This window comes from Spinacia oleracea, chromosome 6, assembly GCF_020520425.1.
Source record: "Spinacia oleracea cultivar Varoflay chromosome 6, BTI_SOV_V1, whole genome shotgun sequence".
In the NCBI taxonomy this organism is placed as follows: domain Eukaryota; kingdom Viridiplantae; phylum Streptophyta; class Magnoliopsida; order Caryophyllales; family Amaranthaceae; genus Spinacia; species Spinacia oleracea.
The window spans coordinates 67914045-67928754 of NC_079492.1; the positions used below are offsets into that span (position 1 = coordinate 67914045).

The window sequence follows — 14710 nt, forward strand, 5'->3', positions numbered from 1 at the left end:
AAGTAAAGATTATGGGGAACATGTGTGCCACTCAAAACTAATTTTAGTAACTGTGATTTTGATATCTCGAGAGAACGAACTTCCCTCAAAACTTTCTATCTTTCTTCCTAATATAATTGATGTAATCTTATCTACAAAAACACCATTCTGGTTGCTTATGTTCGAATGGTTAATGTAGGGCCTGACTGTGAGGTTCATGGTTATGTTCTTCGACATAGATTGGAGATTGATATCAGGGTTTTGTTAGCTCCCATAGATGTGTATTCAAAGTGTGGTTTTATGTACTTGGTCATTTGGCTTTTGAATGTCCTTCCAAAATGGAACATCATTGTATATAATTATGTTATTTTGGGTCTTGGTTCACATGGAATTGATGATCAGGCTTTCAGACTTTTTGACAAGGCTATGGAGAAAGAATTTACACCACTCTTTTTCATTCTTACTTCCAAGCTAGTCATGTCCGAGAAGGGGAGGAAATTTTGAACATAAGAATGAATATGGAATAAAACCTAGAAATGAGCATTATGTTCACATGGTTAAGATCTTAGGAGCGCTTGGAAAGTTGAAAGAGGCCTATGAATTTGTCTGAACCAGTTCGCGCTGGAATTTTGGGAGCACTTTTAGCAAGTTGTGAAATGCATAGGAATTCTGCACTTGTAGAAACTATCCTGCATCATATCTTTGTGAATCAAGTACAAGAAGATTGTCACATAGCAATTTAGCAACAAAAGCTGGCTCATGTCAGATGTTCAGGTACATGCTGGTTTTTATGAGAAGATAAATGTAACTTTTTTGTTTGTCAGTCCCTGTGTTTTGAATTGCCTTTTGTTTTACATTGTTATTGGTGTTTTCTTAGTCTAAACAAGTATGGCATAATGTCTCATTTATGGATGATATTATTCTATTCTTCATTTCTTTGTCTTCTTTCCAGTGGTTTTCATTCATATATCCAAGGTTCACCTACATGCTTCCATGGTCTAAGAACACAAGGAATTCTAAGACTGCACTTTCTTGGTAGAAGCTTTCCCTTCAACTGGTACCTACATCACACTCTCTTCATTGAACTTGGTAATCCATGGTCACAGTTTATTTAATGATTTTCTAATGTCTATTGCCTGTTTAGTCAGTTCTACCACTTAAAAGTATTTAAATCTTGTGAACAACAATGCATTTACGTGATAAATTTGGTTGCTCGTGGTGTGGCAATGTCGTAGGGGACCACCTATGGTCAGCAACCATCTAAGGCCGCTACCCCTGTGAGGTTGATTCATTAAGCTCACCGACATAGATCAAAACAACATAGATTTTGATTTTTCATTGTTTCTCTTCTTTGTTTGACTATTGTTGTTTCTTTCTAGTTGTGATTTGTTTTCAAGTGGTTACTCAAAGTTGCATGTTCGGACTCATTTAGATTCAATTTGTTGTGACTTGGATTTGAGATTAGAACAACAAAATATTGGTGGTAATATTTTCTAGAAAAGTTGTTAAAATTGAAGATGATTGTGACAAATAATTTGCCAAATCAGCGGCGTAATCCATGATTTTTTTAGTGCTTCATGTATTTCAATTGTTTTGTGGTCTTGGGGATGGATCGAAGAGGGATAGACTTTATAATTCTCATTGAATATTGTAAGCCTTTGGCCTAATTTAGGTATCTGGGTGTCAGTTTAAAAGCAGGCTGGAGGAATATAGATGTATAATTTAAGTATATACATGAAAAGAGTCTGAGTTATTTAAGTGTATGAAATGTTGGAGTAAAGATAAAAAGATTAATGTTATATCTCAGTATATTGTACATCCATTTGAGACTGAGATTCATTTCCCTTGGTGGTGCAGCAACTAAATTACAGTAATGCTAGAAAAATGGGAAAAAAGGCGGCTGGTTTCAGCAATTAAGAGGATCTTTGCAGGTAGCTCTAAGGAGAAAGTGGCTGATGTAAGTGGACTTTATTGCTTTAAGATTTTATTGATCATTTTCAGATTTCTAACTTTAAGTTTAAACTATTTCTACATTCTACCCTGGAAATGCAATTACTATTTGTTTGGGCTCCCAATTGACTATCAATTGGGCCACTAAGTCCAAAGCCCAAGGGCTCAATATAGCAGCATCAAACCCACAAGCACTACAGTCCAAAAGGCTATTCAGCCACCAATCAGGGCCCAAGGCCCACTTGCAATAAATGACCTAAGGGCAATCATTGCACGAACACTATAAATAAGCCGTCATGACTCACTTACCAAGGTACGTCCATTTTCACGCCTTAAGACTACTCTTCTAGGGAACTTCTCTCTCTAGAATCCGAGCATTCTTCTTACTTAGGCATCGGAGGGGCTTTCCTCGGAAACACCCCCGAGGCTAGTAACTCGTTCATTGTGCAGGTTGATTTGGACACGATACATTCGAGCTAGCAAGATCTTCAACACATAAAAAAGGGCCTTCATTCGAAGCCCATTGTTTCATCCACTTCAACACCGGAACAATTTGGCGCCGTCTGTGGGGAAGAACACTTGAAAGCTCCGCAAAAACACTCTACTTTCCACGTAAAAAATGGAAATGCCCAACAATGACAACCAGGTGGGAGATGTCCTTGTCCAAACGGATTCGGAATCCGATGGAGGTGAGCAGCTGCACTCAGTGGCGAGGTCGCAACCAACAAGGGCCACCGCCACGACCAGCAGACCACTCCCTTCTCGAGAAGAGCTCGCTGCAGCCATGACCATCATGCAGAACTTCCTCTTCAACGAGAAAGAACAAGCCCAGGCAGCAGCGCGGCGAGAAGAAAGGAGAGCTAGGCGACAGGTATTGCTGAACATGCCCTCGACTGACGAGGACAACGTGAGGCCCGAGCAAGATCTCCCCACAATGTCAGGAACGCACCTAATGACAAGGTGGAGAGAGAGCACGTGGGATACGCAACAAAGAGCTGCACAGCAGCCAGAATGGTTCGCAACACCGTATCCAACACCCCAAGCTCTCCAAAGTGGGGCCAGTGATCGAACTCGGATCCGAAGCTCGGTCCATAGCAGACTGCGGCCTTCAGTTCATGATAGGCTGGGTAGCCCCTGTGGGTCCAGTAGACAACCCGAGGGCAGTGGCCAGTCGAGAAGGAGAAGGAGAAGTGACCGAACTCCTAGCCCCCTACACGCCCCCGAGCAGTCCCTTAGAGGAAACTCGAGAAGCGAAGGTATCAGGGCGAGGCTAGGAAAGAGAGTCATGACTCCAGCATCTTCCACGTTCTCGGATGATATTGTCATGGAGACAATTCCCAAAGTGAGACTACCAGCGCACCTGACGTACAGCCACTAGTAGAAAAAACCCCTGTTGCAGCGTACATGTATTAATACGCTTCAACAAGCAGTTGGTCAACGCGGGTCAAACCCTTTAAAGGGTTGTTGCAGCGTACAAATTAATTGTTCCCTGCAAAAACGTTTGTTGCAGCGTACGTTGTAAAAGCCCCCTGCAATAGCCCGTTACTGTTGCAGCGTACGTCCTAAAGCCCCCTGCAATAACACATTGTAAAAGTCTTTCGCTACAACCCAACCAGGTTTAGTTCAATTTAGATAAAATTAATTAAAAAAACTCTAGATCTAAAATTTCATACTCCCACCTCTCAACTCCCTTCTTCTTCCCTCAGCTTTACTGCGTCGCAATCAATGTAACTTCCTCGTCGGTGGTTCTCGCCTCCTCGCCAGTCGCCGGTAGGTCCTCTTTTCTCGCCTCCTCGTCAGTCGCCCTAGAGCTGAACTTAGAATTCTTTCAATCTGAAAATTTTCAAAGCTTGCTCAAATTGACCTTCCCCCTTCTTCTTCTTCTTCCCTCAGATCTCCTCTACGGACCGGCAAACACCACACTCAGTGGCGGACGTGAGGGCATACCCAGACGACCACGCACACTTCTTTTTCTCTCTCCTCTCACCTATACCGGAAAATAAAACCCTAGAAGTCATGGGGATGTTCCCGTGTTTCAATTGCTCAATATTCTGACAAATTCGTTCCAAAGTTAGCAGGTCAAGGAGGTTTCAGAAGATTGGAGTTGGGGTTCCCATCTTCTGCAAAAGAAATGCATTGATTGATTTTGAGGAAAGAACAAGCGCAAATGAGGTATAATCTTGTTTGATTTGTTAAATTTATGCAATTATTGAAAACTTTGTTGGATTTTTTGTTTAAATATTATGGTAAATGTGGTTTGTAATAAATTTAATTAGTTGATTTACTTATGCATATGGTTCATGTAGTTAATTTCTTTGTTTAATTGATTGATGAATCTGAATTTGAGTTTGAATCTTCAGATTGTTGATGTGGCTTCTATTTTGGGGTTGGACCGTGATATTTCTGATCATGCTTTCCAGTTGTTTAGGGATTGTTCTTCTGCTACTTGTTTGAGGAATCGTAGTGTTGAAGCTCTTGCTACTGCTTGCCTCGTTCAGGCTATTCGTGAGGCCCAGGAGCCCCGTACCCTTCAGGTTTATCTCTTGTCCCTGATAACTGGAATTTTGTTTTAATTTACCTGAGGAGTCGTCAGTATTACACTGATTATTATAAGGGGCTCATTGGAGAAATATGTTATGTTACATTCTGAGTTCAGTTCTTCAATTAATATGATATGTTGGGGGTTGGTTGGGACTTGGAAGTGTTTGTCTTGGTATAAAACTATAGTGAACATTTTGCAATTGCCTTTTTTGTTCTTGGTCTCCATTAATTAAGTTCTGAAAGACGATCCATTTATGAATTTCTGATTGCGGTTGTCTTTGCGAAATTGCACATGTTATCCATATTTATTTTCCTAATCAACTTCACACCTCTCCCTGTGAAACTAGTAATGAAAATGGAAATCCTACGAGTTCTAAAACTGAATACGATACGCTGACTTTTTTCTTAACAGTATGTTGTTCCTTTTGGGGTTCTTGTTCTGCTTAGATTGTGTCCCGAATGCTAAGCCATTTGCAAATTGCGCTTTTTTCTCATCCGTAACCACCTTTGCTTCATCTTTATGCCTAAACTACTAGTGCAAATTGCAAAATTAAACAATTTCCGAGTTTGAACTCTTTGAAAATTGAAAATGCTCATTGTATTTGCTAGTAATTGAGTGGGAATTGGTTTAAGATAAGTTGCATATGCGATAGAAAAGAACACTTGATTTTAAGGGCATCCGTAAATGGGTATCTTATTTCATGTAACAGGAAATCTCAATAGCGGCGAACCTCCCTCAGAAAGAGATTGGAAAGTATATCAAGATCCTGGGTGAAGCTCTACAACTCAGTCAACCAATTAATAGCAATTCTATAGCTGTACATATGCCTAGATTTTGCAACCTTCTCCAGCTTAATAAATCCGCTCAGGTACTTGAAAACTCCTGCTGATATTTGCTAATACGCATCGGTGGCTGATATAATATGTATACTTTTGGAAACTGGTAGGCATTTCACCCAGCTGATATGCTAATAAGAGTAAATTATGAAGAATCATAAAACTTCTAAGATACCATCTTTACATTGTAATATTTGCTCCTTTCCTGCTTTTGCTTCTTATAATTGAAGGATTTTCAACATTGATATTTAGGCTAAAATGACATTTTCGCTCCCAACTTTGAACTTAAGAACCTAATGACTCATTTTAAACTTATTATATGATAAATATGCTTAGTTTTAAGTTTCTAAGACTTATTCTAATCTATTTATGCACATTTAATGCTTGTTTTATCGTTATAGGTCATATTTAGGCTAAAATGACATTTTCGCTCCCAACTTTGAACTTAAGAACCTAATAACTCATTTTAAACTTATTATATGATAAATATGCTTAGTTTTAAGTTTCTAAGACTTATTCTAATCTATTTATGCACATTTAATGCTTGTTTTATCGTTATAGGTCATATTTAGGATAAAATAAGGCATTTTCGATCCCAACTTTAAAATAAAGAACCTAAGGACTTATTTTAAACTTATTACATGATTAATATGCTTAGTTTTAAGTTTCTAAGACTTATTCTAACTACTTATACACATTTAAGGCTTGTTTGGTCGTTATAGGACATATTTAGGCTAAAATGACATTTTCGCTCCAAACTATGAACTAAAGAACCTAAGGACTCATTTTAAACTTACTAAATGTTTAATATGCTTAGTTTTGACTTTCTAGAACTCATTCCAATCCATTTATGCATATTTAAGGCTCATTGTGTCGTTATAGGTCATATTTAGGCTAAAGTGCCATTTTCGCTCCCAACTTTGAACTTAAGAACCTAATGACTCATTTTAAACTTACTATATGATTAATATGCTTAGTTTTAAGTTTCTAAGACTTATGCTAATCTATTTATGCACATTTAATGCTTGTTTGATAGTTATAGGTCCTATTTAGGCTAAAATGAGGCATTTTCGCTCCTAACTTTAAAATAAAGAACCTAAGCACTCATTTTAAACTTAATACATGTTTAATATGCATAATTTTAACTTTATAAGACTCGTTCCAATCTATTTATGCACCTTTAAGGCTCATTAGGTCGTTGTAGGTCATATTTAGGCTAAAATGACATTTTCGCTCCCAACTATGAACTAAAGAACCTAAGGACTCATTTTAAACCTACTAAATGTTTTATATTCTAATTTTATCTTTCTAGGACTCATTCCAATCCATTTATGCCCATTTAAGGCTCATTGTGTCGTTTTAGGTCATATTTAGGCTAAAATGACATTTTCGCTCCCAACTTTGAACTTAAGAACCTAAGGACTCATTTTTAAATTATTATATGATTAATAAGCTTAGTTTTGAGTTTCTAGGACTTATTTTAATCTACTTATACCCATTTAATGATTGTTTGATCGTTATAGGTCATATCTAGGCTAAAATAAGGCATTTTCGCTCCCAACTTTAAAATAAAGAACCTAAGGACTCATTTAAAACTTATTACATGTTTAATATGCATAATTTTAACGATCTAAGACTCGTTCCAATCTATTTATGCACCTATAGGCTAATTGGGTCGTTATAGGTCATATTTAGGCTAAAATGACATTTTCGCTCCCAACTTTGAACTAAAGAACCTAAGGACTCATTTTAGACTATTAGGACATTGTCATTAGTTTCTTGAATGTTAAAATGTGATATTTAATTTGTATTTAATCTAATGTTTAATTTAAATTTCTGTTTTTGTAAAGGTCTACACTCCGAGGATTGCGCCTTATGCGAGGAATTTGATGTGGTTCGTGAGCAATGGGCTAAGTTTTTTACCAGCAAGTATTTATTATTGGCTTTAGCGCGCTTGATCGAGTTGGTTTAGTTGTTATAGAATAAATTTTATATTAAAATGTATGTTTATGTTGAAATTGGAACACATATTTAAATGTAATATGTGCACTTTGGTTTTGGGATATATAGTATACAAAACTCCAGTTGCGTTATTCTATTATTGTTTTGACAGGTTTCTATATTTGGTGCAAGGCACTCTAGGTATCCCTAAACAAAATTAGAATTTTCCCGCCAAAAGTGCTTTGTTGCAGCGTACATATATATTGTACGCTGCAACAAGGGAAAAAAAATTCGCAAAATTTCAGACTTGTTGCAGCGTACAAATAAATGTACGCTGCAAAAAGTTGAGTCTTTTGCAGCGTACATATATATGTACGCTGCAACAAGTCCAAATTTTTGCCAATTTTTTTGCACTTGTTGCAGCGTACATACATATGTACGCTGCAAAAACCCCCTTTTAGCAGCGAACATTGTACGCTGCAACAAGTTCAGACTTGTTGCAGGCCCCCCAGTTGCAGCATACGATGTACGCTGCAACAGGGGTCTAAAAGCCCGCTGCAATAAGGGTTTTTTGTACTAGTGAGCGGAATCACAGATCCGAGGGATCATGTCATCTCGTACGAACAACAGATGTTTTTGAGTCCCTACTCCGAAGCCTGTTGGTGCAAATACTTCCCAACCACGCTGACAGGAGTCGCTGGGGAATGGTTCAGATCGCTGCCGAAGGGATCGATCAAAAGTTGGAAGAAGCTGAAGATGAGGTTTTGTGTACAGTTCGTGAGCAACAATCGCCCAGAACGAACCACTGCCGAGCTAACCTCTATACAGCAAGAAAGAGACGAGAGCCTGCGAGACTTCATGGCCAGATTCATGAAAGAATCCACTAACATCCCGAACCTGCAACCAGATGTAGCAATCTTCGCCTTGAAGCACGCGCTACGGGAGGGGAAATTCTGAGACAAACTGACAATGAAAAACCCCTCCAAGATAGCGGACGTGCTCCAAATGGCAGATGCGTTCATCAGAACCGAAGATTTCAACAAGGCAGCAGCAAGGCTAAGAGGTTCCTCGGATCCGAAAGATAACAGAACAAATCAGAGTAAGCCCGAGGGCAACTCAAGAAAGGGGAAAGAGAAGGTGGGTGCGAGAGAAGCGAGTCCCAAGAGAGATGGGAAGAAGGGTGAATTTCAACCCAAGTACACCAACTACACCCCACTCACCATACCCCGAAGAGAAATCTTCAACCTCCACAAGGACGATGAAAAGTGGAAGCTTCCTGACAAGCTCAGGTCAAACCCCCGCCACCGCCACCGCAACAAGAACAAGTGGTGTGAATTCCACGATGACTTCGGCCATACCACTGAGGAGTGTAACTCGTTGAAGGATAATATCGAAGACCTCATCCGACGAGGCTACCTCAAGGGTTACCTGCTTGACCAAAGGGCGGAAAGAGAAGAAAAAGAAAAAGCAAAATCTGGTAAGCTGCAAGAGCCACTACTACAAAATAGGCTTATAGCAACGCCTTTTTATGCAACAGTTTTACTGGCGTTGCTATATCATAGCTATTGCAACAGTTAAATAATTATTAATTGGAGTAGTCTTTAACTTTGAAAAACCGTTGTTAAAGAAAAACTATAGCAACATTTGTATATTATGATTATTTTTTGGCAACAGTTTTGAGTGTTTTAATATTTTGATGAGCTATTACAACGCTTTTTTAAAAATAAAAATATAAAAATAGGTTTATTAATTTTTTTTGATAGACTGCTAAAGTTTTTTTGGTTTGCCCGAATTGCCCTCATCCCACTTTTGCACGATTCTGTTTCACCCAAAACCCTTTGTTCTCTTTCATCCTCCTCGTTTTTGTTTTTGCTCCTCTTCATCATCGTTTCTCTTTCATCCTCCTCGTTTTTTATGCTTCTCTTCATCATCGTTTCTTGAAGCAGGCGAATTGGAGGTTGACATTTCTGAATCGGATATTTGGGCTCTGAAACTGGAGACAAAGAGAAATTGGCGAATGTCGTTTATGAATTTGTGAGAAGAACCAGGTTAGTGGATACTCTTCGATTTTGTTCTTAAATTTCACAATTTTGTTTCTTAAGTTATTAAGCGATTATAATAGATTTTTTTGTGTTGTTTTGAGGCATAAGTTAGGGTTTCTATTAGGGAATTCAGTTAATTAGGAATTCTGTTGATATTTGTTCATGTGTGTATTTGTTGATTTAAATGGGTTATTTTGGATGAAAAATATGTAACCTGTAATTATTTGTGGAAGAGTCGGAGTAGATTGTTCATCACATTTTAAAGAGAGATCAAAATATGTGGCCTGATCTAGGTTAAAATTATAGTGTTACTGGAATAGGTTTTTGATTCATTGGTTATAAACTCGCAGACTCACAGACTGAATGGGTTATTTTGTAAATATATATCCAGTTGTTCTGCTGCATTTTTTTTTTGTCTTGATTAACTGGTTGTTTGTTGATGATGTTGAGTTGCAATTTGCTGCTCTGGTCTACTTATAATCGTCATTCAAGGAGCATTGCCAGCAGAAACATTTAAGCATATAAGGAACTAATGACAAAATATACAGAAAATCCATTTACTACTCTAAGTAAGGTGATGAGGTGCATTAGTCTAGAGCATGTTGCTGTTTATTTTGATTTTCTCCTAGGTTAAGTTACTTTTCAGCTGATAATATAATGAGACCTTAGCTTTTATATTGTAAATGCTAAAAAGTACTCTTACAATCAGAGTTAAGTTGCGTTTAGATTGCTGGTGAACTTAGCCTCTAGCCAAGTGTTAGTATCAGTCATGTCTATTTCAAAGACTAATTATTGCAGTTAGCTGAATAACTATTTTAAGGTTTTGGTTACAATTACCTTTTTTTTAACAAGTAAGATGTATGGGAAAGATTAAAGGAAAAGGACATACATAGAAATAAAGGGCGCACAAAAAGTAGTAATAAGATAAAGATTGTAATACACAAGATCGTAAAACAAACATTTACCATGAACAACTGATCTAATCAGCATAAATAGACAACTCCTTAAATAGAAAATAATGTACCATAGTTTAAATAATGCATGACTAACTAATGACAAATAGGGGTATTCAACAAACCTATTTCTTTTCAAGTACATATTTTGAGTGTTAAGCAAAGAAAACCAGAAGACCTAAATTAGGGTTCTTAATTAGGGAATTGTGTTGATTCTTACTCATGTGCGTATGATGTATTTACAATATCTTTTTGTTGATTCCACAATAGCAATTAATTGTGTGATCGATCATGGGTTATTTTTGATGATTTTATTCTGAATTTTGTTGCTTTCCGTGGAAATTTATTTGTTCTTTTATCTCCCCTTCTTTAGTTCTTGAACTGGTTCTTCCTATGAGTTCTTACTGCTATATACAACAAAATACTTGCAGCTGCATCTGTTTCTCTTCTAAATGCAAGTTGTTTCCTATTAGTTCTTCAGATTAGTTTTTACCTTTTTAGAGTCACAAACCTGATTATGAATGCCACGAGAAAACACCGTCACATATGATGCTGCTAGATTTTTTGGGTATTTGGGTGTTGGTGGTTCCTGGCTGCTGGTTTCGTTCTGTTCAGGTGTTGTGTGTTGGCTCTTTGTCGATCTATTGGTGTTGGTATGGTCTGATGGAGAGGTAGGGTAACTGGTGCGTTTTGTGTAGTTGGTTGGGGTTCTGCTGGAGGTGTGTGTTGTTCTTGCAAGTATGTTGTAGCTAGGTGGTGTTTGCTTCGCAGCTGGTTGGGTGTAGATGTTGGGTCTGGTTCTGATGTTGCGCTGCTCTTGGGTCTGGTTCTGATGTAGCTATTGGGTGACTTGGGTTTGGTATTTAACTCTTGTCTGTTTAGTCAACTTTGGTACTTAACTCTTGTATGTTTAGTCAACTTTGGTAAGCTTCTGATGCAGCACCCATAATATTGCTCCCCCCTCCCCTTTTTAAAGCAAATGCTCACAGAATCATAGTTAATGAAACAAAGAATTAACTTTAAAACAGGAGCTGAAGATAGGCTAAACTGTTGTAAAATTATGTATCCCTGTGTTGCCAACTTGCCATCCCCTCGTAATATCTGTTTATAACAGCTATTTGCCTGTATACATGTTTATCTGCTCTGTACTGAGAAAATGGTCCTGTCACATTCTAAACTAAGATGAACGTTGTTTGGCTGAATTGCAGATTTGGGATACAGCTGGACAGGAAAGATTTCAGAGTCTAGGTGTTGCTTTCTACCGTGGTGCAGACTGCTGTGTTCTTACTTATGATGTCAATGTCATGAAGTCTTTTGAGAACCTCAATCATTGGAGGGAGGAGTTTTTATTACAGGTAGGACTTAAATGTTTTTCTTTCAGCTTTGACCAGTACCTTGAACCTTATGGTAGAAAACAAAACTGAGAAAACTTTTCTTTTTGTGTCATAGGCAAGCCCAAGTGATCCTGATAACTTCCCGTTTATTTTGCTGGGGAACAAGATAGATGTTGATGGTGGTAGCGGCAAAGTGGTAAATTTTCTTATTTCTTTTGGAAAGCCATGCAAGAGCTCCATGACATCATTTGCCCTTAAAGTTAAAAAGTTTCATGTGGGTGATCTTTTGGAACATCTGTAGAAGTCTTAGACTAATTAGGGTAAGGCTATGCACTATTGTATATCTCAACCCTGCATAAACAAGACTTATATCGAGTGGCGATGGTTGTTTCAGGCGTTCAGCAATGTTTTATTATAGCTTTTGATAAATGCAGCTGGTTTGTCATGCTCCTAACCGCTGATTTGTAATGGAGCAATATATTACAGGCAATATGTATTGCATCTATGAATTCTGCAAATTCATGGTTACTGATGACAAGGCACATGCAGGGTATATTGACAAATGAAACGAAGTGTCTGAGGTGTGAGACCGTCACAGCTGGAGATGAGACATTCTTCGGTTTAAGTCTTGATATAGAATAGAACATCTCCGCCCAAGGTAATATGCGCTTTTGGCATTAGTACTCGGATTCCTGTAGAAACCCGTCTTTTAAATTCCTACCAAGGCTTTATCTTTTTCTGTTCAATTAATAAATTCACTCCTACCAAGGCTTGCTGCTAGATCTTCTTATCTTTTTCTGTGTTTTACTGCATATAATAAGATTATATTAAGCAAGAACTTATCATGATTTCTGGAGTCGTTGGAGTTGTTTGTTAGTATTTCTAACAAGTCTTTATTCTTAATTACGTGATCCTTTTGAACTATCTCTTCTTAAATGAGTAATCAGGTTTCCCATGCTATGAAGCCGTTACTATTTCTGACATTTTGCATTTCCTTGTCCTACTGAAAAATATCAATAATTGCTATGTTGTTGTTTCTTATATTTTATTTTTATTAATTAATGTTGTTTTAACCTTATCATTAGCTATGTGTTTTCTCCTGTAAAAAAAGCTAGGTGTTTTCTCTATCTAATATTGTTTGACAAATTAAAGGCCTTGGTTAAGTTTTGGTTAGGGATTTTAAGTTCATTTAGCAACCAATATAAGTCCGGATAAAGTTTAATAAGTACGGATTAGTTCTAATAAGGCCATTTTTGGTTGAACTTAATTTAGTTGAAATTAACTTATTTGAACTTATTTTGTTTGTACCTTATTTGTCGTTGTTGATTTGTTTATTGTTTCAAAATTTCTTGTGCTGGATTGAAATTATTTGTCATATGGATTTGGAACAGGTTTTAATTAGTTCCTTTTTTGTGGGTAGTTCAATTTTAAATGAAACTCTACCGGATTTTCCACTTTCACTATCATTTTATTTTACAAACTTGTGTAATAGATAAGGGTCTACAATGTGAGTCTTGATAAATTTTACATGAATCATTGGGTATTAAAAAAAAGGTTGTTATTTACCCATTATTCTTAAGGTTTGGCTTTAGTCATTCATTTTCATCTTCTTTTTTCTTACGTATTTGGATTTTATTCATTGATAATAAGTTTCTTATGAAAATGTTTTACTTGATTTGTTTGTTGTGCAGGATGGTACATATATTCGAGAATTACAAGCTTCTTTAAATATGTGAAGATTTACAGGGTTTTTGACACATAAATATTAGATAGGTTTTAAAAGAGTTATTGGACCATGATTGCAAAATGTGCGGGATTTAGTTTTAGAACATTTTTTTTTTACTATTCAGACAATTGTAATAGATGCTATGCTTATGAAATTAAGCTATTTGAAATGTATATATTTTTTGAATTTAATTGTTATGAAAATCTTATCATACGCAGTCATATTTATTACATGTATATGGATAACTAAATCCATTTGAGAATGTGGCTTTAGACCAATAGAAATCGTTGCCAAAAACTGAAATGAAAGTGTTGCCATAAACTCATATGAAATCTTGCCATAATCAAAACCAAAAGCGTTTTCATACACTCAATAGAAAGCGTTGCTATAAATACAATTGGATATGTTACCATAAGTATAAGAAAGTGTTGCCTTAAGTTGGCGAAAACTGTTGCCTTAAATGTGTAAATGTTGGCTTAAGTTGTTGAATAACTGTTGCCATAGGTTAAAAGTGTTGTCTAAAAAATCGTTGCCTTAGTTATTTATGGCAACGGTTTATCATAACTGTTGCTTAAATCCGAAAAACTGTTGCCATAGACTTATAGCAACGCCCCCTATTGGTAACGGTTTTTAAACCGTTGCTATAGGCCTATAACAACGGTTAATTGGTCTATGATAACAGTTTATTGCCGTTACTATAAGCCTATTTTGTAGTAGTGAGCAAGCCCAGAAAAGGGTCCAGGAGACCGAAGGGCAAAAGAAAAAACCAATCCTCGTGGTATTCGGAGGACAAAGATCTAACAACTCCAGCAAGAAGTACTTAAGGGCCCTCTCCCACCGAGTCAACTTCAGCAATGTAGGGGAGAATCATCCCACTCCCCCGAACATGACTTTCACCGCTGATGATTGCCTCGGGACCCAGTACAAACATGACGACCCGTTGGTGATCGAAATGGATCTCAACAACCACAACGTCCATAGAGTACTAGTCGATGGAGGGAGCGCTGTCAAAATCATCTTCAGGAACTGTTTCGAACAGCTCATCCTCGAAGAGGGAGAAGAGTCACTGACCAAGGTCAGTTACCCATTGATCGGATTCAACGGATCCGCAGCTATTCCCCGAGGAAAGATCACCCTACCCGTTACAATCGGCCAAGGCCTGGCGGCAAGAAACGTCCGAGAGGAATTCTTGGTGATGGACTGCGACTCAGTGTATAACGCCATCATGGGACGAACCATGATCCACAAGATACAAGCAGTTCCATCCACATACCATCAGATGATGATGTATGTCTCGGATGCTGGCTTCGCCGAGCCGATAAACGGCGACCAAGAGGTGGCAAGGTCAACCTGTCACACGGCCATCCGAAAGCCGAGGCTAGGAGACAGTCCCGAGGACAAAGATGA

At 37.6% G+C, this 14710-nt stretch overlaps 1 protein-coding gene across 3 annotated transcripts; it reads left to right on the forward strand.

The window, feature by feature from the left end:
• Nucleotides 1-3303: 3303 nt before the first annotated feature.
• On the forward strand, nt 3304-5402 carry LOC110804869 (plant-specific TFIIB-related protein 1-like). Of its 3 annotated transcripts, XR_002537849.2 has the most exons (4): nt 3304-3699; nt 3823-4101; nt 4290-4463; nt 5181-5393. XR_002537849.2 is itself a non-coding variant. In XM_056833007.1 (2 exons), the coding sequence occupies exons 1-2, from the start codon at nt 4260-4262 to the stop codon at nt 5358-5360; spliced, it is 384 nt and encodes a 127-aa protein (XP_056688985.1). In that variant the 5' UTR covers nt 4118-4259; the 3' UTR covers nt 5361-5402. The 3 variants fall into 3 exon arrangements, 1 of the variants encoding a protein (XP_056688985.1); XR_002537848.2 differs by lacking the exon at nt 3304-3699 and having other exon boundaries at nt 3706-4101; nt 5181-5396; XM_056833007.1 differs by lacking the exons at nt 3304-3699; nt 3823-4101 and having other exon boundaries at nt 4118-4463; nt 5181-5402.
• Nucleotides 5403-14710: the final 9308 nt, after the last annotated feature.

Coding starts and splice junctions, on each gene's coding strand:
- LOC110804869 (XM_056833007.1), top strand. CDS start 4,260: ATGAATCTGAATTTGAGTTTGAATCTTCAGATTGTTGATGTGGCTTCT. Junction 4,464..5,180: donor AGGAGCCCCGTACCCTTCAG/GTTTATCTCTTG, acceptor TTCATGTAACAG/GAAATCTCAATAGCGGCGAA.